We start from the raw sequence: 24,954 nt of genomic DNA, 5'->3' as shown, positions 1-24,954 counted from the left end.
CCCGCCTGCACCCACGTTGGGTGGGGGCTCCTCTGACTCCCAGAGACCTGAGTCTGTGCAGCTCAGGGTTCTACCTCTCAGGGACCTCACAGGGGGTTACCCTGACGGACAGACAGGACCCAGGGGACCTGGATCTGCGAGTTCCAGCTCCCCGCCTGGCTGTGGCAGGGATACGTGGAGGGACACAGACGTGCAGAGCAGGCCCGTTCTCGGACCCTGACAAGCGCTGTGACCAGCTCTGAGACCGAGGCCTGGGTGGCCAGCCGCCTTGCACGTTATCCGGGACACGGGGATGTCCCCAGGGCACAGGCCAGCTAGGCGCCTGGGTCCCGTCTCCTGGGCAGGGAAGAGCCCCGGCAGCCTTGAGGGCCCGCACCTCAGGCAACCTGACGTGTTCTTGAAGACGGTTGTCCACTCGGCGTCCCGTGGCTTGGAGTCCTCATTGGGCTCCGGCTCCCAGCCCGAGTTCGGCACGATGACCTCGTGGGTCAGCGTCTGCAGGCCATGGTCTATGATGACCATCTTCAGAGGCTCGTAGGATGACAGGTTCCAGAGCGTGCCTGTGAGCACCATCGACCCGCCTGGGCTGACCGCAGGCTCTGTCTGCCCTTCCTCCCCAGAGGGCCAGCTCAGGGATCCCCTCCTCAACCAGCTCAGCCCAGCTCACACCAGCCATGGTGAGAGGCTGTGGGCACTCTGGCGTACAGGGGAGGGGAAGGAGCCCCCAGGGGCCGGGACACGGGAGGGGCTGGCAGGTGCACCCCTTCCCAGCCACCCAGGCAGCTGGGACTGTGCTCCAGGGTCAAGAGGTGGTCTTCACGTGACCCGCACCCAGCCACGGGCCCACCACTTCCCAGGAGGACCAGGGAGGGAGGGGTGGAGGAGTCGTGGTGGGGAGCTGGGGGCCGGGGCGGGCGCCTCACCTGTGACAAGCTCGCGGACTTCGCTGTCCCGCGCTGCCCGCAGCAGGCGCACCAGGGCGGGCACTCCGCCACAGTCCCGGATGGCGGCCTTGTTGTCGGCGTCCCGGCCGTAGGAGAGGTTCCGCAGTGCCCCGCAGGCGCGGCGCCGCACCTCCGCCCGCGGGTGGTCCAGCAGGGCCACGAGCAGCGGCAGCCCCCGCAGCTGCCGCACGCGCCTCTTGACGGCCTCGTTCTCGAAGCACAGGTGCTGCAGGTAGGCGGCCGCGTTGGCCTTCACGGGGTCCACGGGGTGCCGCAGCATGGCGAGCACCTCGGGCAGCTCGGGGTCCCGCCAGCGTGGCTCCTTGCGGGCACTGTCTGCCGAGGGCGAGCGCCGCACCACCCGCTCCAGGCTGCCCAGGCTGCCGCGTTCTGGCTGCGCCAGGGGCGCCGCGGTGGCGGGGAAGGACGGCCGCTCCTCCATCAGCTCGCCGCCGTCGTCCGCCACGTCCTCGTAGGCCCTGGGCGAGAGAGCACGCGCGTGACCATCCCCTCACGGCTGCGGCCCTGCCCCCAAGCCATCGCACTGGCTGTCGGGCAGGTTGTCCCCAGACCCGGGGAGTCGCTCACTCCCGCCACCAGGCAGACCCCCGACTCCCAGCAGAAACCTGGTGTTTCTGTGAAACACCAGGATGGGGTCCCACCTCCCGCGAGGCCCAAGTGCAACCCCTGCACACAGCCTTGCTGGTAGGACTACGTGAGGGGCCACCAGGCCCGGGGTCAGATGTCCAACCCCCTTCCAGGTGACGGGCTGCGGCTGGGCAAGTGTCTCGCCTGTGGGCATGTTCCCACTCGCAGATGGAGACGCTGAGAGCGGGAGAGACAGAACCAGAAGTGCCGGCGGGAAGGGAAGGGCCGGGGCTTGGGTTCTGGGCACCCCTGTGCAGGGGCAGGCGTCTGGCCCAAGCTCAGACAGACGCCCTGAGTTTGTATCTCCGGGGCCATCTAGCTGAAGCGGGGGCGGGAGGTGCCGGTGCTTCACCAGCTTCTCTGACTCCTGACCTGCACGAGGGGACCCAGTGCAGCCCCCCAGGCCTGAGCCCGCCCTTGCCGCTGTCCCCGAGAAGAGCCAAGGCCGATCCCGCAGCGAGACTGCCCAGGTGGTACCCTGGCACGGGGCGCAGGGCGGACTTCTTGGAGGTGGCGGTAGGGCACAGGGCTCACCTGGAGCGCAGGCCCCGCCCACAGTCCGGCCTCCTCCGCGCGGCGGTGCCGTAGTCCGACTCCAGCTCAGGGGCCCCTTCTTCGTCGGCTGCCAGGCTGCGAGCGTCGTCCTCCAAGCCATACGGCTCCGCCTGGAACCGCTCGGGCTGTGAACGGCTGGCCGGCGGCCCCGGCTCCGGCCCTGGCCCCACAGGAAAGGCCTCCCGGCGGCTGGGCAGGGTGAAGCAGCCATCGCCGGGGCCTGGGCCTGGGGGGCCTCCGCGTGGGGGCCGGACGCCCAGCCCTCGAGACAGGCTTCCGTAGCCGGGGACGTCGCGGGGCTCGTCGGGAAAGCCGCCCCCGCCGCCGAGGCAGGTGCGGGAGAGCGTGGCCGCTGGGCCGCCCCCACGCAGCAGGAAGTGCCGGTCCAGGGGGCCGTCGGTGAAGGGGCCCAGGGGGGGCCCGCCGTCCAGCAGGGGGAGGCCGTCGGGGCCCACGGGCACCTGGCGCAGGGTCCTCGTGGTCACCGTCTTGACTGTCTTGGTGACCTGGTGGGCAAGGGGGTGGCCGGTGGGCGGGCAGCCTGGGAGGCCAGGGCGGCTCGGCCCTGCGCCCTACGCCGGGTGGACACGCAGGAGGCGGGGCGCCGTGTACCTTGGTCTCCGTGCGGCGCGTGGTGCCGTCTTCCGACGTGACGATGGACACGTGGGAGGTGGGCGTGCCCGGGTCCTCTTCCACCGTCACGGTCTCCTCCAGCACCTCGGGCGCCTCCGGCATCGTGGCCAGTGAGGCCTGGCTGCCCGGGCTCTGCTCCTGGGCGAGGGGACAGGTGTCGGCAGGACAGCCCCGAGCTCACCATCCCTGGGCACGGACGCCTCCCCGCTCTCCTGCCCCAGGCCCATCTCAGCCGGGGCGGCATGTTCCTGCCTCTGACAGCGGAGGGGCTGGTCACCCGCTTCCGGGTGGGGAGGATTCCTGAGGGCTGAGCGAGTGGGTAAAGCCCGGCTCCCCATGTGGTGCGCAGCCTTGCGGGGGGGAGGGGGGCGGCCTTCGTGGGGGCTGTGCGGCTGGGCTGCTGCTGTTCCTGGAGACCCAGGCGCCAGCGGGACACTCATGATCCCTGGTGGGTCTACCTCCCTGCCCACCTCAGAGCGCAGAGGGTGGCAGGTTCTGCACTGTTCACTGGCTCCTGGAGGCCACACCCAGGCTCCCGCCACCCCCCAGGGCCTGCGGACGCCCTCGCAGGACAGAAATACCCAGTTCCCAGAAAACCCTGCGCACCCGGAGCAACAAAATACCCTGGGTCCTTCCGGCCGGATGCTCAGGGCTGCTGTGTGGGCAGGGCCTCCCTCGGTCCAGGGCCCGGTGCCCGCTCCCCGAGACCTGGTGCCAGGTCAGAGCCTAGAGAGGCTGGATCTAGGCCAGCGGGGCCCAGCCGACCCCGGAAGGGAGCCCTGGTGTCCCCTTCCTACACCCTGCCCCAGTCTCCCCAGCCGGGCCCTTAGCTCTCAGCACCCCTTGCCAACATCCCCGCAGACAAGACAGCGCTGCACAGAGGCGCTTCTGAAGGCCACGGGCCTGCGGGTCAGACTTTCTTGAGGGTAAACTGAGGCTCACAGAGGCCAGGCCAGCCCACAGCACGGCTGGGCCGGATCCCTGCCGTGCCGAGCAGCACGAGGTCCCCCCTGCCTGCACCAGCACCCCAGGACCAGCCTCTGGCCAGGAGGGGCAGTGGCTGAGATCCAAGCCCTAGTGGGTGGCGCAGGGGCGCACACTCCTGGGTCAGCAGGAGGCCAGGCCCTGTTCCACGGCGAGACCCGTACCCTGATGGGTGGGGTCCCGTCCTAAAGGAACGCGTGTCCCCCAACTGCACACAGTGCTGGGGTCGGGGCCTCCTCGGGGTCCAGGGGGAGCCTGAAGGACTAGCCCGCAGGCTCTGGTGCCAGGGGCTACGGAACGCGCCCCTCCTCCAGAAGCAGGGCCCTGAGGACGGGTGTGGTTTTATAAAGTGATGCTGAGGCCTGTCGGAGGGCAGAGTGTGAGCAGGATGTGTGCGCTGCTAACAGGACCCCAGAGCCCCGGGAAAGGCTTCCCGGCCATACATCACCCCTCGCGGGCCTCAGCCCGGCAGCACCTCCACGATCCTAGAGAGCAAGTAGCAGGTCTGCCGGGGTCCCGGTCCGGAGGAGGGAGGCCGCCCCCCAAGGAAGAGAAGCAGGTGGAGGCCTGGGATGGGGACATGGGCGGTAGGCCCAGCAGAGTGGCCTGGCTCTTGCTGAGGGCCCTGGGGAGCCAGTGAGGTGCAGGGGCAACCCACAGACCCTCAGCACTCCCGTCCCCTGCATCTGCACTGGTCAAGGGAGGGGCATGAGTGTGGCAGGCAGTGGGCACTCTGCTGGCACAGGGGGCCAGGGGCCGGCAGGCCGCAGGCTATGACGCCAAGAGGATGGAGGGCAGGGACTCCAAGACCTGTCATGGGAGGGCCCTGGGGAGGTGTGCGTAGACTTGCATACGTTAATTCTCTCCGAGAAGAGGCCCCGCCCCACTGGGCTCGGGCTTCTGGGAGGGCACAGGGGGTGCACCCCTTGGGTCTCAGTGCCACTGGTGCCTGGCTGCCCAGCCTGTAGACACTGTGCAGTGGGGGGCTGAGGGTGTGGGGTCCAGGGGAGCCAGGAGCCCAGGAAGGCCTGGCGGCCCTGTGGCAGCTCCCACCAACACCAGCCCAGGCAGCCCGGCAGCGGGATCCCGAGGCCCTAAGAGCCCCCGCTGGCAAGTGACCTCAGGGAGCTAAAAATGGCGATGACTTCACCGGGGCAGGCGGGCAGGGAGGCGGCAGCCTGAGTCAGCCAGGGAGCATGGGGAGGCCTGGCCCCTGTACACACGCCTGGGCACACGCATGCAGACAGGGACCTGGACACACATGTGCACTCACACACGCGTGCAAGAGCACCCAGCCCGGTTCCCGGGCTCTCCCAACAGCACCTATCACCCACACCCCCATGATACCACCCCCCACCTTCTACCTGTGCCTCCAGGCTCCCTCAGCACCCCTGGCGTCCACCACAGGGACGGTAGGAGCCAGTAGGTGGGGGAGCTAAGGCCTGGGGGCCGCGGGGGCCCGAGGTCAAACCATGGCTGGTGCCTCCAAAACAGCTTTGGGGTGAGGACGTGGGGTCACTGACTGACCTCCAGGACATGGTTGGCGCTCACCAGAGGTTGTGGACCACCCTGCTTGCACCCCTGTCTGGCTCCGGGCCCTGCTCCAGGGCCCCGTGTCCTGTGTCCACCTACCCAGGCCAGCTGAGCCTCAGGGACCACCAGCCCTGCAGCCCCAGACCGCCCTCATACCCTAGACACGGAGCCCCCCAACCCCCATCCCGACAGTCCCGTCCACCGCCTCTCCACCCCGTTCTTGGCCCGGGCCCCACCCTTGCCTCTCACGCTGGGATAACCATCCAGCCTCCCGTCACCTCTCCCCTGAGCCCACGTCAGTTCCGTGGTCCTCCCGTCCATGGTGGCTGGGTCCACAGCCCCTGGGCCCGGCCCAGCAAGGGGCTGTGTCCAGGCCTGGGGTTTCCCATGAGCTCCTGGAGCTTGTGCACAGGGCCTGGTCCAGGATGCCAAGCCAGGGGCCGGAGTGACCAGCACCCCACTGCTCTCAAGAGGGTCCCCAGGGCCCAGAGCTAGAGGGCCCTGGGCCGGCTACACACCTGGGCTCAGCTTCCTCACACGGAAACAGGAGGAAGCCAGGTGTCCAGGCTGTGGGACAGGGGGATAGCACCAGTCCTGCCTTTGTGACCAGATCTAGGGTGTGCAGGGCATAGAAAAGTGACCCGGGGGACAAGGCAAAAGCCCAGAGCAGCCTCTAGGGGCGCGTGCGGCGATGGCAGGAAGGCACAGGAAACAAGCACAGGCACAGCTGGGGGCCAGGACGGGGTCCCCGAGGCGCGGATCCACCCCCACTGCCTGCCTTCCCCGGAGGAGCACTCAGTGTCCGTCATGAAGACCAGGATGTGGGGTGCCCACGACCCCACTGGCACACATGGGATGGGTTACGGCCAATGTCCAGGCCCTGGAGTGCGAGATGGCTGCTGGATGAATGAACGGAAGGGGAGGATCGCCAGTCCCCTACCCTGCATGGCCATCCTGGTAGGGTCTAGGCCAGGCAGCGCAAGCCTCTGTCCCCAGGGAGCAAGTTCTTGGCCACTACAGAAGCCCTCTCCCGTCCTGCCCAGAACAGCGGGGCCCAGCCTGGCTGACTGGAAGCTCACCCCTCCACAGCAGCACTCCACCTGCGAGTGCACAGCCCCAGGCCAAGTAACCAGAGGACACAGGGTGGTGGGTGCCCTGCAGACTAGGGGAGCGAGCCTGTGGGCGACAGCAGGGTGGGCTTTCCCCTAACCCAGCTTCCCCAAGCCCAGCCCGCAACCATCAGCCACATGGTGGCCCCAGATGCCCTCGGCTCCCCTGAATTGGTCCCTCGGTCTCTGGAGCCAGCAGGCACCTAGCTGTCCAGCTGGGCAGGTGTCCAGACCCACCTCTTGCCTTTCCCCTCTGCCTCAGTTTCCGTGCCTGTAAGTGCACCACCCCACACACACTCTTGAGCAAGCGTGCAGGCTATCCACCAGCCTTCCCCGGTGCTGGTGGTGCTCGGAGGTCACCCCCTCGCCTCTGCACGTGGGCAGGGCAGGCCCCCAGCCCTCGCTCCACGTGCGCTGCCGCGGCAGACCAGCTTCCATTAGAATCCTGAAGCTCCTGCGCGGCCCCCCCAAGCCGGGGCCCTGGGAACATGGGGGAGGCGTAGCCGCGCCGCCCTCTCCAGACGCGGCCTCCCTCCTGCAGCAGAGGCGCCACTCCGGGAGGCCCTCCCACCACCCTGTCCCAGGCACCTGTCCGGGGCGCTGGCCGGGGTGCGCCCGCGGCCCCCCGCCTCCATGGCCCCAACCCCGGCCCGCTCTCCGCACCCCCGGCGGCGCGTCCACTCAGCCCCCACGCCCGGCCCCGGCCCCGGGGGCGCAGACAATAGCTGCCTCAGGCCGGCGGCTCCACAAACAAAAGCGGGTCCTCCCGAAGGGCCAGCGCCCCGCCCTCCGCCACCGGTCCCCGAGACGGAGCCCCCGCCCGGGACCAAGTTCCTTCCAACCTGTCTGAGTTCGGCCGGCATCGGGCCGGGCGCGGGGGACGCGGGCCGGCGGCGGCGGCGGCTGGACCGGGATCGGCTCCGGTGCCTCGGCCGCTCGGGTCGGGCTCGGCGGACTCGCTCCCGGCGGTCGGACCTGGCTGAGCGGCGGCTAGCGGCCGACGGGCGGGGCGGGGCGAGGCGACGAGGCGAGCGGCCAATCGGGCGGAGCCAAACTGGGGCGGGGCGGCGAACAGCCAATGGGGCGGGGCCAAGGTGGGTGGGGCGGAGCGAAACTGGGGCGGGGCGGAGGGCAGCCAATCGGGTGGGGCGGCGCCCAGCGGGCGGGGTGGGCCGCAGCCAATCGGTAGGGGCGGCGCCCGGCGGGGGACGGGGCGGGACGGGGCGGGGCGGGGCAGGGCCGGGGTCGCCCTCCGCCCCCGCGGCCGGTCAGGGCTCCCGGTCCCCACGCCGCGGCCGCGGGGCTGGCATTTTCCCGCTGAGCCCTTCCTCGACCTCGGTTTGCTCCCAGTGAAAGCGCTCCCCACCCCTGCAGGTGGCCCAGAGGCCTCTGAGACTTGAGGTCCCCCGCTCTGGGTCCCCCAGCCGCTGAGCGGTGTCAGAGCAGACAGATCACAGAGAGGGGAGGGAGCATCACTGTTGGGTGGCTGGGTGAAGGCTGGCGGGCCTAGCTGGCCTCAGACCCTCTCCTCCCGCCTTTGATGTACTAAGCGGTGGCTGGGGTGGGGGCGGTTATCAGGGCTTCTGACCCGTCTGGGGGCTAACTCTCCGCCTGCAGCAGGCCACTCCCGGGAGTCTGGCTCCCCCTAAGGGAACACAGACCTGGGGGAGGTTCGGGGGGCTGGGCACGAGAGGGGGCCCTGGCCTGGGCTCTCTGCTTTCCACCCACTTCTCCCCAGACCCCCTGTCCCTTCCAAGTCACACCAGCACACGGGCCATGCAGCCAGCATGCTCAAGCTCTCTGGGTGTCCACTGCATGTCCTTCTAAGCCTCAGTTTTCCTTAAGTTGCTCCTAATCACTGGTCCCTGTAACTCGGAGCCACACGAGGCAGGAGCAGCAGACGGGACCACTGCCCTGAGAGAACCTGGACGCTTCGTGTGAGTAGATCCTTCTCCCAAATTTCACACTCGGCTGGTGCCACGGCCACACCCCCATCTCGGCCTGGCCTGCTGCTGGCCAGGTCCCTACAGGTGACTCCTGCCACACACACATTGGGTGAGGGCCAGCCCTGCTCCAGCCAGCCTGCTCTAGGTGTCCGGAGGAGGCCACTCTTTCTGCTGGACGATGAAAGGCCTGCAGTCAGGCCTACAGCACAGCCTTGGGGTCATGGCAGCCCCCACCCCTTGGCTCACCAGCCCCAGCCGCCTGCCTGGCCACCAGCCTCCAAGCTTCATAGACCTGGGCTCTGACCCCAAGGGCCAGGTCCAGGCAGCTGAGGGTCACAGGTGGCTCACCAGGCACCTCCTGCTGAGACGGGGCTGGGAAGCAGGTGCAGTGTGGAGGCCGCCAGGCCCAGCGGGCTACATGTGGCCTGGCCTCCCCAGTGTCCCCATCAGTCCTGCTAGTCTGGTCTCAGCCTGAGAAACCATCTCCTGCCTAGAGACAGAATACCAGGGGCAGGGCTGGAGGGCCCCCGGTGGGAGGGGCAGTGGCCGGGGAAGGTGGTGGCCTTTCAGGCCAGGGCAGCTCCAGGCTATGGGAACGTCTTCCCACCGGGTCATCGACCCTCAGCGCACCCTCTGGGCTGGACGCCAGAGCCCTTTCTGGACTGGGAGGGCTGGAGCCTGGAAAGAGCACCCAAGAGTAACCTTGGGGTCATGGGCTGCCACTGTCCCCATGAGGCCCAGCCGGCTGTGTTGCTCCCCAAGTTTGGGGGTGCAGGCCTCACTGTCTGGAGTGGCCGGGGTCCAGGGGGCCACGGGGCGGCCCTCGTACCTAGACCCACTTGGCTTCAGCTCCAGCCTCTGTGAACCAGCTGTGCGGCCTCGTCAGCGCCAGCCAGCATGGAAAGAGTTGCCCAACGTGTCCGGTCTGTGGAGAGGTGTCTTTGGCTGTGACCACGGACCTAGCTGGGCTGTGCGTGCAGACTGCCCACCATCAGATGAGGACATCAAGGCTTGGGGAAGTCACTGGCCATGTCCCCCATCTGACCACGGGCCACTGCTTCTGAGTCCCACACACCCAGGCTGGGCAGCCGAGCCTGCTGGGCCAGTCTCGGCCCGGACCCGTACCCTGCTCCCTCTCTCTCTGGCCACAGGGGCCTCGTGTCCCCACTCTGCCAGTGTGAGTCTGGCTCCCCTGAACCCTGCCAGCGCCCTGCCCTGCACCTCAGCCTGTCACAGCAACCTCCAGGCAAAGCGTTCCCTCCTCTGCCGACACCCCAGGAGCCAGCCCCCACCTGTGGTTTGGCAGTAGGGCACAGCTCACATGGGGAGGAGCCCAGGAGGCCGCACGGGACTGTCCATCCCCACTTCAGAGTTCTCAGGCCAGGAGCAGACCAGGCTCACTCCTCCTGGGGTGGTGCAGGGCGGTCGCCGTCATGCTCCAGGCAGCAGGCAGAGCCCAGCCTTACCTGAGCCTTCCTGGTGGCTGGCCTGCTGACGGACGCAGCAGCAGCGAAGGCAGGGGGACTCCGTGGAAGCCGAACCCTCTGCGTGCCCAGGCTGAGTGCTGAGCCGCCCAGAGGGGACCCTGCCCAGCCGCCTGGGCCCCGGGGCTCCCTCAGGCGGAAAGCGCCCTTCTGAGAGTATGGCTGTGTCCTGCCCCCTTGTCACATGATGTCCTGCACACCCAGGGGGGCCGGAATCCCACTCCCTTTCCCTCCCGAGGCCCCAGGAGGCCTCAAAATAAGTGGCTGCCTGCGGGCTTGTGGTCCACCGGGGTCCCGTTATTGTCTTCCCGCTGGGCCGAGTCCCAGGGCTAGTACCTGCAGAACCAGCTGTTGCCAGGCCATGGGCAGGGACTGCCCGCCGCCTGCGCCAGGCTGCTGGGCGCGCTCCAGCTGCAGGGCGACATGGCGCCGCTCCTGCTCCAGCGCCCGCGTCAGCAGCTCGAAGCGGGCCTCCTGCTCTCTCACCGAGGCCAGGATGGTGGCGGCCGAGCGCACGCTGCAGTCCTCCATGACCAGGGCGCCAGCTGCGGGCAGAGCAGAGCAAGTCAGGGTGCGGCCAGGGCAGGGGCCCAGGAAGGCGTCGCGGGCCCCCTGCCCACCCCACTCTCAGAGCACGTGACTCACGACCAAACCAGAGCGTGCAGCCCTCTGGAGAGACGCCACATTGATTAAATTCTAAATTAAAAGCCATTAATCCAAGGCTGGCCGGAAGCAGCCGGCTCCCTCCCCAGGGCGTGCGGGGCTCTGACCCAGGCTCCCCGCTTCCTGCCGGGCCTGGCAGAACTGTGGGCCCTGAGCCCACGGGGGAGGACTGGGGAGGGAAGGGAAAGTACGGAAGAGCAGGCGTGACCAGCTCTCAGACCTCCCAGGTCCTCCGCTGACCAGGGCACCCGCCAGCTCACCACAGCCTCGCGGCCCCCGCGCAAGCCCAGCTCAGAGGTGGACGCTGGGGCCTGGAGAGCATGGGAGGCCCCTCTGTGGCCACAGGAATGGCCCGGCGGGCCCAGGGCGCCAGCGCACAGGGAGTGGGAAGCCGCCCCGCGGCCGCTGGGCGCCCCAAAAGGGTCAAATGAGCTGCTCACAGGCCCAGGTTGTGCTGGCCGCGAGGACAGAGCCCAGGGAGGAGAGTCAGCCCTGGGCTCGGCTTGTACCAGCGCGGCTGGGCTGGGGGCATGGGCACACCTCAGAGACACCCCCGTGCCCGTGACAGATGGGCAGAGCACGGCCCCATGAGGGAAGAGGCCAGCAGGGCCCCAGAGCTGGCCTTTGCCTGCCCAGCGCCTGTTACGCCAACGACACAGCAACCAGCTGAACTACCAGGACAGCGGTTGGCGCGGGTAGCGGGCCACTGCAGGCCATGCGTTTTTAAGCTGGACCGAGAAACTGTGACGATGCCTCCCCTGGCAGATTCAGGGGACAGGTGGGCACCAGGCTCACCTCCCTGCTGGCCCGGGAGGCCTGGGGGCTGGGAGTGTGTGCCCTGTGGGACTGCGGTGACCTTCGCCCTCCTGCCTGGCCAGCACCTTCCCTGCCCCCGTCCACTAGTGAGGGCCTCGCACTGCCCACCGGGCACACCCCCGCCCAGACCCTGACCCCAGCATCCTGAGTCCTGGGTGCAGGTTGCTCATGGGGATGGGGGATGTCTAGCAGGAAGACAGGGACAGACACACCGTCCAGAGACCACCTCGCCTGTCCTGGGGCAGGTGACCAGGCTGACCACCCCTGGGAGGAGCCCCGGCTGGGTGGAGAGATGGAAGGGCAGGAAGCAGGTGGAAGGGAACGCAGGGGAGCACTGAGGGGAGCACGGAGAGCAGTGAGGGGAGCACGAAGAGCGATGAGAAGGAGCACTGAGGGGAGCACGAAGAGCAGTGAGGGGAGCACGAAGAGCAGTGAGGGGAGCACAGAGGGGAGCACAGGGGAGCACTGAGGGGAGCATGAGGAGCGTTGAGGGGAGCACAGGGGAGCACGGAGGAGCACTGAATGGAGCATGGGGAGGGGTGAGGGGACATGTGGATGCTGCAGGGGGGCGGGGGTGTGGGTGGGTTTTGAGGGGGCAGTTCGGGGAGGAAGGGAGGCTGGCCACGGCATGAGGGGGCGGGCAGCCGGGGGCCTGAGTGGGTGGGCAGGGGTGAGGTGGACACCCCCCCTGGGGCTCCCAGCCGGCCGGGACAGCACTATGGCCAGCCCGTGCTCCCCCAGGAGGGCATGGGTGCCCAGAAGGACTGGCGGGGCACTGACCGTCCCCGAAACCGTGCCTGCACTCGGGCATCTGTCTTTGTGCTGAGCCAGCCGCTCCTCCTCCTCACAGGCCCGGCCAAACCCGGCTCCAGAAATCAAATTATGGGGACGGAGTCCAGTCTGGGCTGAGGAATTAGAGGAATTTCCGATGGGTCAGGCCGGCGGGGAGGCGGGCAGGAGGCCGGGGCTCCAGGGCCCTCCCCTCGCGCAAGGCCTGCTCCCCAGCAGGCCTGCTTCCCGGCGCCCCTGACCTCTGCGAGGGAAGGACAGGGCTCTGCTTCCTCACTGGCCCCTTCCTCCGGGCGCGAGGGGAGTGGGCCGCAGCCCACCGCCTGGGAGGGCGCCGTGTTGCCCTGGCCCCGTGAGGGCCTGCCTTCACCCCGCTGCCCCGTGGGGATCAGAGGGCGCCCTCAGCCCTGGGGAGAGCTGCTGGCCGAAGCCACGAGGACGGTGCGGCGCTACGGCCAGGCGGGGTCCGCACCCGCCCATCATGGCGAGGCCCGCGGGGTCACCCGGAGCTGATGCAGGGCTGGGAGTAGGCCTGGGTGGGAAGAGACTGTCCTCGACCATAAGACCGTGGAAGAAACTGCAGAGGAGAAAGGACTGGCTCGCCTTCGCGAGAAAGAAGGGTTTCTGAACATCCAGAAAAAGCGCCTCTGGACGAGGTTGTCCTTGGTGGAGTGAGTGCTCAGACGGGAGCCGCTGGGCCGCACGCCTACCACCGTGGAAGCCGGGCAGGCTCATGGGACACACGCCATCGCTCTCCACTGTTGGTGTGTTTCCAGTTTTCCACGATAGGCAGTAGGAAAAAAACCACAAGACCGAGATACCGTCGACATGCGGGAACCAAGGGTTCACAATGTCCAGTAGACAAGTGACCCCCTTCATCTACACGGTGCCCGGAGGAGCCTGCAGAAACCAACACCCAGCCCAAGAGCAACAAGGACGCCTGCCAGGGGTCCTAGGCTTCCCTAGTGGCTCAGCTGGTAAAGAATCCGCCTGCAGTGCAGACCCCGGACGACCTCTGGGTTGGGAGGATCCCCCAGACAAGGGAAAGGCTACCCACTCCAGTATTCTGGCCTGGAGAATTCCAAGTCCATGGGGTTGCAAAGAGTTGGACACGACTGAGCAACTTTCACTAGACCCCACTAGACCAGGTGTGTGGCCCAGCGATGCTGTGTGCAGGATGAGTGTGGAAATGGTCACACGCGCGCACATTAGCACATACACACGGGAAGAAGGGCACGTTGGCCGTGGTGGGGCTCTGGGTGGAGGGGTGCATGAACCACTGGCGTAGGCAGGAAGCAGGTAAGAGCTGGGAAGGAGGGTGCCCCTCCCCACAGCAGCCGGTAGGTGAGGGTGGGGCCTGGAAACTCGCCCCAGGGGCCCCGAGGGAAGCAGCCGGTCTTCAGGGAGCTGGATGTCAGGCTGGACATCAGCTTTGCCCAGCAGAGGAGGTACCCTGCTGTCACCTGGGCCAGACACTGCAGGGGTGGGAGGTGGACACAGATGGCCCTTCGGTGACCTCCTCCTGCCCCCAGGCCGTCCCCATGAACACCCAGGAGCACCCACTGACTGCACAGAGGATGGCCGCTCTGGGCAGGGGCAATTCCTGAGGGCTTCCTGCCCCACACAGAGGGGGTGCCCGGGGCCTGGGCAGCACTGATCAGCCGCAGGGCAGGGGCCTACTGGACGGGCAGTCTGGGAGGACCGGAGGATGTGAGGGGCAGTTGCAGGAGGCCTGGGGGCAGGCTAAGGCAGGAATGCTTTCCGGGGCATGTGGAGCCTGAGGTCCGACATCCAACAGCCTAGGGCTGGGTCCAGGGCCGAGGCCTGGGAGCAGCCAGGGGGCCGCAGGCTGCACACAGCAGGGACAGGCCTGGCCCTGGCCAGAGGGTGGGTGAGCATGCCAGCTGCTGGGATGGGAGGCCTGGGACACAGGGAGCCCCCGTCAGACTCGAGAAGGGTCTTGGTCTGAGATTCCTGCTGGGGCGGGTTACAGACACATGCTCCGAGTCACGGGGCCTTGCCGCTCTGGGGAGACTTGATGGACGGCTGCCCCCGCCCCTGCCCCAGACTCTGGCTGCGTCACAGCCTGAGGGCAAAGCCCGACAGGCTCTGAGCGGGGGCTGGGCGCTGAGGACCCCCCCCACCACGGTGTCTGCAGCAGCCAGTCCAGGGCCGCCCCAAGGGAGGGCAGGGCAGGGAGGCACGGGGCTGGTGGGCACACTGCTCTCTGCACCAGCGGCCCACCCCCTCCAGCCCGGCCACGAAAGGGGAGCCCACAGTGAGCTACGTTGGGGAGCGGCCTGTTGTCTGCATCGCCTGCCCCAGGGTCCCTCTGAGAGGTGGCTCCCCCACCCCCATTCCACCCTGGGAGAACCCCTCCACACTGTGCTCTAGGTGGATGCCAGGCCGAGGCATTCCTAAGAGGGGACCAAACCGGGGGGTCCTGCTGGCCCCCAGGCCTGGAAGTCCAGCTCTTGCTTGCCCAGCAGCCAAGAGGTCACTGAGACTTCGATGAGCGCAGGGAGCCACAGCAGGGCAGCTGTCCGTCCAGGCCGAGGGCTGAGGCCCACGTGCACTGGTGCCCTCTGCCCGGAACACCCCTTCCCCTCCAAGATGTAGGACCCCTTCTTCCCAGGCCCCCTCTGTCACCATGGCAACGCCCAAGCTTCCCCAAGAGGGACAGAGGCTCTTTGTGGCAGCACAAAGTCCCTTTGAGGGGCTTCAGCTCCGGGGAGCCTGTGGCCAGCAAATCTCTGGGGGACACGGTTGGGCCCATCAGCCCAGCCCCCGCCCTGAGGCTGCAGAGCCAAGGGAGCCGGAGAGTCTGGTGGTTCGGGATACCACCCCCAGCACCGCTTGCTCACACAAGGGACCCTGGGGTGAGCCCCTGTCCCCAGGGGGGTTGCTCCCTGAGGGGGCCTGGGGACTTCCCATGGCCTCCCCACCTTTGACAGGAGACCTACTCTTCTTGGAAAAGGGGAGGGGGTGGAGGCAGCAGGGAAGCCCCCTGCCGGACGGGAAGTCGGGTTCAGGACACAGTGGGTGGTGTCCGAGACAGTGCAGGTCTGGGGCCAGGCTGGCCCTGTCCCCCGTCCCACCCCACCTTCACCTGCCTGCCCCGAGGGCGTGCAGCTGGGCCAGCCGGGTTGCCTGGGGCAGGCTTGCCGCAGCCAGGACCTCAGGACAGACTGGGGCAGGAGGGGGCCTTGCCGGGGAGGGGAGATGGGACCCCGGGGGCGGTGTGGGCCCAGTGTGGAGCCCCCCAGCGTGTTGCTTGGTCCCCGCTGCCCCCCATCCCCATGGGCCCCAGCCACCCTGGCCACTGCTGAGCAGGCACTTGGCAGTGCCCCGTGTGCCGGGCACCCTGCCCGGCAGCCCTCCCTGGGTGACCTCAGTCTGACCCCTGCAGCTTTGCTAACCCAGCGCCCAGAGCAGGGGCCACAGCCTCGGGGGCAGCACAGGGCGGCGCTGGTCCGGTCGGGTCGGTTCTCTGTGGGCAGACCCACACGGGGCAGGGGCACGGGCTGCCAAGGGGCGGCCCTCCCGGTCAGGGGTGGGGGCTCCTCACCCGCCTGGCCGGCTGCCCCGCCTGCATTCCTGGGAGCTGCTGACTCTTCTGGGCTCCCGGACGGGTTCACACGGACCTCTGTCAGCAGTCCCGGGCCCTCCCCCCACCAAGCCCAGCCCAGGGCCTCGCGGTCCTGTGGCTCAGCTTTGAGGAGGTTCCCTGGGAAGCTCGAGAGTAGGAAACGGGTCGCCTATCCCCTTATTGGGGAATAATGGGGGCCCTGAAGACACAGAGCCCACAGCCTGGGGGCGACGGTGTTAGAAGACCCTCCAGTGGCTGTGGGCAGAGGCAGGGCGGCTGGGTCACCGGGGCCTGAATGAGCGGGCGACCGAGCAAAGCTCGCCCTGGGAAGGGGGCCCCGGGCCCCTCCAGCCTTGCCCCCCAGCCCGCAGCACCTAAGGGCCCCGCTGGTCTGCCCTCGTCCAGGGTCCCGTGTGGCCTCCAGCTGGCACTGGCCCCTCCCGGGGGCCCGAGACCCCCACCTCCTCCCAGAAGCTGAGCTATGCCAGTTCCTCTGCTCCAGACTGCCCTTCCCCCCGACCAGACCGGTGCCTGAAGCCCGGGAGTGCCCATGGCAACAGGTCCAGACACTAGCAGTCTCCAGCCAACAGCACAGTCTCATATTTTATATGCAAACGCCCCAGCAGGGGCAAGGGGCTTCACCCCACCCCACCCCGTGCAGACTGCCTCCACACCCTCCCCTGCCCCTCCTCAGTGCCCCTGCCTGGCTCCCTGACGCCCCCATCCTGTGAGACCAAAGGAGGCGTGTGCTCCGGCCTCACCAGCAGGACGCAGATCACTGCGGCAGGCTGACTGGCAGTTTGGGGGCTTCCTCGGACCCGCCCGCAGGCACACGCCTCTAGCCACCCACACGGTCATGCGCACACACGCCCGTCCACGCTATGCAGCTGTGAGCCCACCAAGCTGCCCCAAGCGGCCTCGCCTGCCCTGGGGAATGGGTGGTGAGTGGTCTCTGACATCCGTGTGCTGGGGGAGGCAAGAGTTTGGCTCCTGGAGGGTCGGGCAGACCCGTGAGGCCTGGCCTGCAGTGCCCAGCCTTGGTCCACACTGGAGGTCCCCACATGGGAGGGGGTGTGTGGCTGGGCCAGGACCCTGGACAGAAGCCCTAGGGCGGCAGAGACCCCAGCGCCCGGGCCGCCCCTGCCGCTCCAGCGCCCCAGAGAGCGGCAGTTAACTGGCACAAGCCTAAGGGAGCTGTTGATACGTGTCCTTGAGAGGTGAAAGACGACCTTGATCTGATGAACTGGGAACAAACTTTAAGAAGGACTGATCACGGACCCCACAGGGATTTGAAGAAAAATGCAGTGGAGGCTTGGCGGCCAGGACACTGTCGAGGCCATGGACAGGCCAGAGGCAGGCCTGCCGAACCGTGGGGACAGCCCAGAGCCGGCGGGACGGGGGAGGGAACGTGAGGCCAGGGCGCCGGGCTACGCCCGCTGGCACGGGGTCCCCGAGAGACCCCAGATCCAGCCGGGAGCCGGCCCACACAGCGGCCTCCAGCAGGGCTGCGGGGTCACGGCGGGCCTGAGCTGTTCACCCAGGAGGAAGCCGGGAAGGCTGTGCTCACGCCAAGCTGGGCTTGCACGGCTCGCTCTCCCCGGGCTCTGTGCCCCGGGAGCTGGGCCACCCCAGGGAGCACCGAGGTGTCCATGGTGCCACCAGGCGGTCTGTGATGTTGGCTCAGCCCCCAGCGGCCCACCCACCCTATCCACAGACAGACGCTCCTCTATGGCCCCGGCTGACAGCTCTGCAAGCCTGACGCCTCCCTTTCTCCTTTCTCATGACATCCCGACATTCCGAGGGTAAACCCAGCTCTGGACATTCTAAGAAAACATCGGGCAGACTTCCCACTGTCAGGGCCGACTGGCCACCCAGGCCCCTCTACCTGCACACTCAACCCCATCCATGGCTGCGGGGCGCCAGGCTCTCCCTGCAGGGCACGAGCAAGCCGAGCAAGCGGAGGCCCCAGAGGACGGGCTGCCAGCCCGCTCCCAGTCTCGTTATCTTGCAAAATGCAGAGAGCAGCAAAGTACATTCAGACGAATGAATGGCCTAATTAGGATTTCACAGAGAGTGAAAATATTTTGAAAAGAGAAAGTTTAACTAAAGGCATATTTGAAATACCAAAGTCATCAATTGCAAATGTCAACCCGGCAACGTGTGCCGGGAGGGTAGGGGGCGTGGGGGCCTCACCCCACCTGACAACAGGCGGCCCTCCCCAGATCGGAGCACAACACCGAAGTCAGGGCGGGGCTGATGACTCGGGGGTGCCCCGTGGAGGGTCCCGCCTGGCCGGGCCGGGGCACAGGCTCAGGGCCTGGGGAAGGAAGCTGACAGGCTGGCCCAGGCCGAGAGCAGAGCAGAGCACCCAGGGAACAGGCAGATGCTGACGTGGCTGGTGAGGCCCCACCCCGTGCAGAGACGCAAACAGGCAGGTGTGGGTGCAGCTGGTGCTGCGTCCCCTGGAGGTCACGAGCGTGCCAAGCCCACACCTAGAGGAGGAGGCCCACACACTCCCTGCAGGCCACCAGAAGCGGGAGAGCCTCGGGGGACCCCCAGGCCCTCCCAGCTGCGGGCAGCCTCACGCTCAGAGGCGGGATGCCACAAAGGGGGCCCGCATCACTCTGCGGGCCTCTGAGAGGCTTCCCCACAGCAGGGACCTGTTCTTGGTCACCAAGGGGGCTCAGATGGGCTGGAGACTCAGGGGGACCAGAGCAGGACCCACGTGCACAGGGCCAGCATGGCAGGGGCCCCCCGACAGCGTGGACCGGCCCGCACCTGCGGGGCCAGCTCGAGGCCACCCAGGACTGTCCCACACAGAGGCTGGTTGGCCTGAGTGTCCAACGAGGACCCGGGGGTCCTGTTTCCAGTTTCCACTGACAGGACACGTCGGTCAGGTAACAGTTCAGATACAACTGTGTCAACCAAGCTCAGCCCTCACCTCCCATCTGCGTCAACACAGACTCCAGGTGGGTGAAGTCTCGGGCGTGGACGCCGACCTGGAAACTCCAACGGGGTGGACGAACGTGTGCTCGCTCGGCCATGCTCAGAGGACACGCGTGGGACATGGAACCATCGGAAGAAGACTTCCATAGCTTCCGCACAGAACATGCAAAGTTTGAAACTTTCTCAAACAGAAAGTCACCAACCACAGGCAAACATTGAAGGCTGTAAAACGCCTGCAGTGGCCAATGCGCACGACCCTGGCCCCAAGAGGCCCCACAGCCTGGACGCAGCCGAGCCTCCTCATCCCGACTGAGCAGGCCCCTTGCGGCCCCGCAGCCTGGCCACTGAGATGCTGGGCTGGTGTTCTCAGAGCTCGCCACCCTCAGCGAGTCCATCGGCACAGCAAACGGACTGCCCGGCCTCGCCCCTCCGCCTCCGTCCCTGCCTCCCTCCCTGGACGCCGCGCCCTGTGCCCTGGAGCTGTCACCGCAGAGGAGCCCACGAGACAGGGCCGGCGCACGCCAGGCACAGCTCCTCCCCCTCTGACCATGGCCAAGTGTGGCTGTGTGTGCTGGAGGCCCCCAGGCCCCGTTGGGCCCTCACGTGGGCCCGTGGCCCGTCACTCCTGGCGGCTCCAGACTCTCTGGTTTGTCAGGAACGGCCCCGAGCAGGATCAGAGCCGGCAGCCTGTGGAACACATGGGCACTGACCCGCTGGGCACCCACGTCAGGGCAGCACAGACCTGCCCGGCTGACGTCCTGGTGGGCGTCCCGCAAGCCTGTGTCCATGGTCCACGCCCAGCCCGTTGGTGGATTTGAGCAGGGCTGGAAGGAGGCCTCACATCCAGCCCTGTCCAGCCCGGGGCACTGTGCCTACCTGGGCTGAGGCTGACCAGAGGCGCCCACACACACTCAGGCCACAGTCCGTCCTTCTGTTGACCATGAGCCGCCCTGCCCTCCACCTGTGTGAGGACGGAACATCCCTGGGGAGGTAGGCACGTCCAGACACCGATTGGCGGGCTCTTCATCCAGAGGGCACCTGCTGAGGCCAATTTGTGGGGCTGAGTCCCTCCTGGACAGGGTCAGACCCCGGCTGGTCATCCCTGGTCATCCCAGCCCAGGGGCATCCTACGGCGCGCCGGCAGGGGCCCGCCCCACAGGACCCTGAGCACGTTCTCGTTCCTCCGCACTGGGTCTGTCGCGTCCGCGCTTAGCACTGGCCGCCTGGGCGTTTCTTACGACTATCCTTCAAAACCTGGAGCGTTCAGAGTTGTAAGCGGATAACCTCTCCGGCTTCCCGAGGCTGGGCGCGCTCTGCTGTGATATGCTCCCACACCAAGGCCAGTGCAGGGGTCCACGCCCCACCTCCCCCAGGTCCCCTGAGGCTGGCCCCATCTGTGTGCCTCGTAGGCAGGCAGCGAGCCTCCCAGGCCCAGACCAAGGACCTTGCAGCTGCCTGTCTCAGCCAGGGTGCTGGGGATGCCTCCCCTCCCTGTGTCCAGGCCTGGGGACGCCTCCCCTCTCTCTGCTTGCAGCCAGGCCTGGCAATACTGCTGAAAAATGAAAAACAGGGTGGTGTGACGGGCGGCAGGCCCCTCCGGGGATCACAGTGACGGGAACTCCCCCCCGGCTCCGCAGTGTCACCCAAGTGGTCTCAAGCCTCCATCCAACCTTTCCTTGCGGACATGGCTCATTCAGGGGCCTGAGGGTGCGGCCTTCTGGCTCCTGGCAGCCCCTTCAACAAGGGGAAGGGTGTCCAGTTGGGGCAGGATTGTGACAGGAGAGCAGGAGGCCAGGGCCAGAGGCAAGAAAGAAGGCGGGGGGCGGGGGGGAGGGCCCAAGCCAGGCATGTGCGTGCACGTGTGTACATGTGTGTGCGTGAGTGCCTGGGAGGGAGGCATGGTTGGGAGTCTGCCCGCTCGTGGCAGGACCTGCGGCCCCCACCGAGGTCAGGAATCAGCGTTTGCTCCGAATGTGATATGTCTGGGGCGCAACTGCTTCTGGCTTAAGCGTTGACAAAGACCTCGTCCCACGAGAACAACGTGCCTTTATTATCAGTCTTGATAACCACCCAACCACGGGAAGAACAGGGCTCCCACCTCGGGGCTCCAGTGGGCCAAGAAGCCACCAAAGCAGAGGCAACCCGGGGTCCAGGCTGGTGTAGGGGTGGGGGGCATCTTCAGGGCGAGAAGGACTGAGAACCGGGAGGGTCTGGATGGTGCGTGGTGGGCGTGGACCTGGGCGGGGTCTGCGTGCCCAGGGCACCTCACCTCGGCAGCACTGTACCCTAGGGTGCTGGGGGCAGAGCCTCTTAAGAGCCCTGGGGCTGTGGATGGACAGACAGACGGGCAGGCCTGAGACGTGAAGGCAGCAGCAGCGGTGGGGCTTGTGCTGCGAGGCTGAGGGTGCCTGTCGCAGGGAGCCCTCCTCAGCAACCCTCAGAGCTGGTCAGCGGGCTCGGGGGTCCCTGCCGGACAAGGACCCTGCACCAATAGCCCGGGGTCCGAGAGGGCTGCTCCTGCCCCGGAAAGGCCTGTGGTGCCCCTGGCTGGGCAGGAACCCCCTGCAGAGGCCGGCCAAGAGCCAGGATAGCAAGCACAGACCAGAGACACCTGGCAGTGTGAGGGAGCCCCCACGGCACAATCCCAGTCTGGAGGGGTGTAGGGCCCGGGCTGGGGCCAGGGATGGGGGATGGACGGATGGGGCTCAGGCTGGGGGGATGGGGCCCAGGTTGGGGGCCGGGGGGATGGGGCCCAGGTTGGGTGCTGGGGGGGATGGGGGGATGGGGGATGGGGCTTGGGCTGGGGGGGATGGGCCAGCAGCTCTGGGCCATGAAGGGTGGTGAGGAGCCCAAGCTTGCCCTGTCTGGAATCCTGCTCCACCATGGAAATCCTGGCCAGCCCCTGCTGGCCACTGGTCACTCTGTGCATCTTGAAAGGACCCCCTTTGGCTGTGCCCTCTATGCCCCCCAGGACACTGAGGCAGAGAGGCATGGCCTGGTGTTGAGTGGCTGGCACTGAGGCCTGGCCTGGACCCAGGGGCCGTGCATGACAGGATGGCCACTGGGAGCCCGGCCCCAGCCTGCTCCCCCTGCTGTGTCCAGTACCCAGGGGCCTTGCCCTCTCCAGCTTCCCACTCTGGGCAGGGGACCCGGACAGAGCAAAGCTCCAGTGAGTGCTTCTGGGCGCCTGGGGAAGAGGTCCTCCCCCCCCCCCCCCACCCTCGCACTGGGGGGCTGGGTGGAGCCGCTCTTGCTGGCTGTGGCGGCCCCGGGCGCCCTCTGGTGGCTGCACTCAGCTTGTGCCTGCTCTGCTGGAGGGCGCCGGCGCTCAGGGTGCGCCAGGGCCTCGGTGAGGGCTGTGCCTCACACCCACCGCCTCCCACCACCCGGGGCGGGGGGTGGGGGGGGCAAGGGGGAGGGGCCCCGCGAGTGATGAGGATGCCCCCCAGCTCTGGGCAGGTCGGCTGTGCAGCCCTCCCGGGAGAAGCCCCAGGAAGGGGCTCCTGACCCTGACTCCCCCTGCTTATTCTTGGACCCCGAGTCCCGCTGGTTACTCTCTGACCCTGAGTTGCCGCAGTTCCTCTCTGACCCTGAGTCCCCCCAGTAACTCTCCGACCCCTAGTTCCCACTTACGCTCTGACTCTGGGGTTCCTGCGGAGTGGCTGACACCTCATTTGAGTTTTGATGAGCCACTGCTCATCTGAGCCACTGCTGGGGAAAGCCCCGGGAACCCTGGCCACCTCCCTGGCACCCCACAGCACTTACCCCCAGGACCCCCGCCCCGGCTGTCCCCTCCCTCCCTCCGCTGGTTCAGATGGGCTGGTGTCTCCATTCGCCCCTTGGCTCCTCTTGGAGGTGGAGGATCTCACTGGTGGCCCAGGGGTGGAGGAGAGGGAACCCACCTGAATCCTGTGCAGCACAGATGGGGCTGGTGGTGCAGCCCCCAGGGAAACTGGGAGATGCAGAGGGACCCCTGGGTCCGAGAAGCGACCTGAGGGGCCACCCTGGGGGGAGGCATGTGGCCCAGGCTGGGTGTGTGGGGGGGTGCAGCTCTAGCCTGGCAGGACTGAGGGCGGGCCCTGCTCCCCCAGGAGGCATGTGGTTAGCAGGCATCATGCCCCTGTGGAGAGCAGGGTAGGGGCTAGCCGGGCTGTGCTTGTGGGACCTCCTCCCCAGGCCAGGGCTAGACCAGAGTCCTGAGTGCAGTGCGTGCTCTATGGCCGGCCCTGGGCTGGGTGCCGGTGGACCTCAGACTTGGGGGTGTGGGCGATGGGGGAGAGACAGGGCGCTGTGGAAGGGACGGGCGAGGCTGCGGGAAAACACAAGAGCCAGATTCTCGGCTCCACACGCTGTGGCCGAACCCCAGACCCAGACCGCCTGCTCGGGAACTGCTGCGCGTCCAGATACACTGAGACAGGGCAGGTGCGACCTGCTTGGGCCAGGAGGACCTGCGGGAGCCTGGACCCCAAGGCTCCCAGTGTGGGGCTGGGCATGCCCTCATCGGAAGGACGCCCCTGGGCTCACAGACCCTCACCTGGCGCATGCCCTGCATGGCGACTCGGGTGACCTGTGAAAGGGGTGCGGGGGAGAGGGGGTTACACACGGAATGAGACCCTCGGAGCAGCTTTTCTCCTTGTTCCTAAAACCTTTGGGTTAAAGGGAAAGGGGCACGGGAGTCTCCAACTCCTGTTTTCACTGTGACACGTTATGCAGAGGTTAGAAATGGTGACATGTTGTAATAACCCAATATTTAATTATTTAAGATCAAAAGAGGCAGGCTGGGGATCTCCGGCTGCGTGCTCAGGATAACAGCCAATCTGGTCCGAGCCCCATTCCGGGTCGGGGGGAACGCGCCTCACACCAGCGGTTGGGGACCCACCAGCGGGGCGCAGGGGAGGCGAGGATGGGGAGCCAGGTTGGGGCTCCGGGCAGGGACCCCGGGCAGCGTTCCCTCCCTTGTCCTCTGGGCGGCGGGCGCGGCGCCGGCGCCCGGGCATTCCCCGTCCCCGCCGTGCGGGTGCTTCCCTGCAGCTAGCAGCCCCGGGAAAGTTCCCCAGCCCCTGATCGGTTCGGCCGATGGAAAGTTTCCGTGGCTGCGTGGCGCCGGCCCAAGGCGCCCGGTCGAGTAGGGGGGACACGGCTCAGGCTGCACCGCGACCGGAGGGGTGCGCGGAGCGAGGCGCACGGCCGGCCGGGCAGGACCCCAGGCCGCGCACAAAGGGACCCGCCCCCGCCGGTCCGGGATCTCGCGCACTGCCGCGCGGTGCGGGTGGAGCGGGGCTGGCCTGGACTCCCGGCACTGACCCCTGCCCAGACCTCGATTCCAGCCCTTGCCCGGCCCGCAGCCCGGATGCCGGCCCCGACCCCGACCCGGGTTCCCGGCCGGAGCCTACCTGGAGCGCGGTTGTGGGCGGCGCCGCAGCACGGCCCCCGCCCCAGACGGGCGTCCGCCGGTCCCTCGGCGCGCGGCGTCCCCGGGAGGGCGCGGATGACCGTCCGGGGGCCTCCGATCGCGCCGGTGCGGGGCGCACCCTCAGCGCCCCGCGCAACCCTGGCCAGCCCTCCGCCCCTTGCGCGGCCCGTGCGCAAAGCCGGCCTGCCGGCGCCGAGACCCTCGCCCCTCCCCGCCGCCGCCACTGTTCTCATTGGTCGGGAGGCCCGGCAACCGGCGCCGATTGGACGAGCGCGAAGGGACGCCGGCTTGCCATTGGGCGCTGGGGGTGTCCGTCTCTGCCGATCACGGCCCCTCGTGGAGCGGCGGAGGCCGGGGCACCTGCCGGGACCTATGCGGCTGTGGCCCGGGCTGCTGGCCGTCCTCTCCCGGCCGCCTTCGAGGACGTGCCCAGGCCATGCGGCCCGCGTGGGGAGCCGGGCAGGCCTGGCGCCCCATCCCAGGACTTGGGCCGGTCGGCTCTATCATCACCCCCAGTTCCTGGGTATCCTCCTCCAGCGCCTGCTGTTGGCTGCACGCCGTGCCCGCCCATCGGCACCAGTTGTGTTCCCCACAGTTCGCGAGGGAGCGTTCTGCTGCTCTCCCGTTTTACAGACGGGAAGCCCACCGAGGCCCGAGGCGTAGAGAGGTTCTCGCCAGCTGTAGGTCACTGGGAGGAGGCGGTGGGGCCCCAACCCAGTCCATCTGGGCGGTCTCCCACCCTCATCGCTCTAGCGTTCCCACTGTGGAGATCCGAATGGGTGGGACCCCTCGGGGAACGGTGGCTTTTCTCCTCCTTCAGGGGTGAATTTACAACACCGTGGGCTTCGCCCACCCAGCAGGGCCCGCGGGACTGGCTTCCTTCCCTGACCCAGGCTGCAGAT

At 67.8% G+C, this 24,954-nt stretch overlaps 1 protein-coding gene across 7 annotated transcripts in view; it reads right to left on the bottom strand.

The window, feature by feature from the left end:
* The window catches only part of ARVCF (ARVCF delta catenin family member), a 29,872-nt gene extending 5,675 nt beyond the window's left edge, over positions 1-24,197 (bottom strand). For 2 of the 7 annotated variants that reach the window (XM_070385659.1, XM_070385660.1), the window contains exons 1-5: positions 7,249-7,423; positions 2,760-2,918; positions 2,127-2,653; positions 924-1,423; positions 377-560 (exon numbers count right to left, since the gene is read on the bottom strand). In XM_070385659.1, coding sequence (XP_070241760.1) covers positions 377-560; positions 924-1,423; positions 2,127-2,653; positions 2,760-2,918; positions 7,249-7,269 — 1,391 coding nt within the window. In that variant the 5' untranslated portion in view covers positions 7,270-7,423. Of the gene's footprint in view, positions 1-376; positions 561-923; positions 1,424-2,126; positions 2,654-2,759; positions 2,919-7,248; positions 7,424-10,172; positions 10,382-24,032 lie in introns of those variants that run through there. The other 5 variants (XM_070385656.1, XM_070385653.1, XM_070385654.1 and 2 more) reach the window with 5 other exon arrangements.
* Between the last annotated feature and the right edge of the window lie 757 nt (positions 24,198-24,954).

The sequence above is a fragment of the Bos mutus genome, chromosome 17, assembly GCF_027580195.1.
Source record: "Bos mutus isolate GX-2022 chromosome 17, NWIPB_WYAK_1.1, whole genome shotgun sequence".
Lineage (NCBI taxonomy): Eukaryota > Metazoa > Chordata > Mammalia > Artiodactyla > Bovidae > Bos > Bos mutus.
Note: the sequence above shows the minus strand (reverse complement) of the source record. Positions and strands in the feature narration are given on the sequence as shown.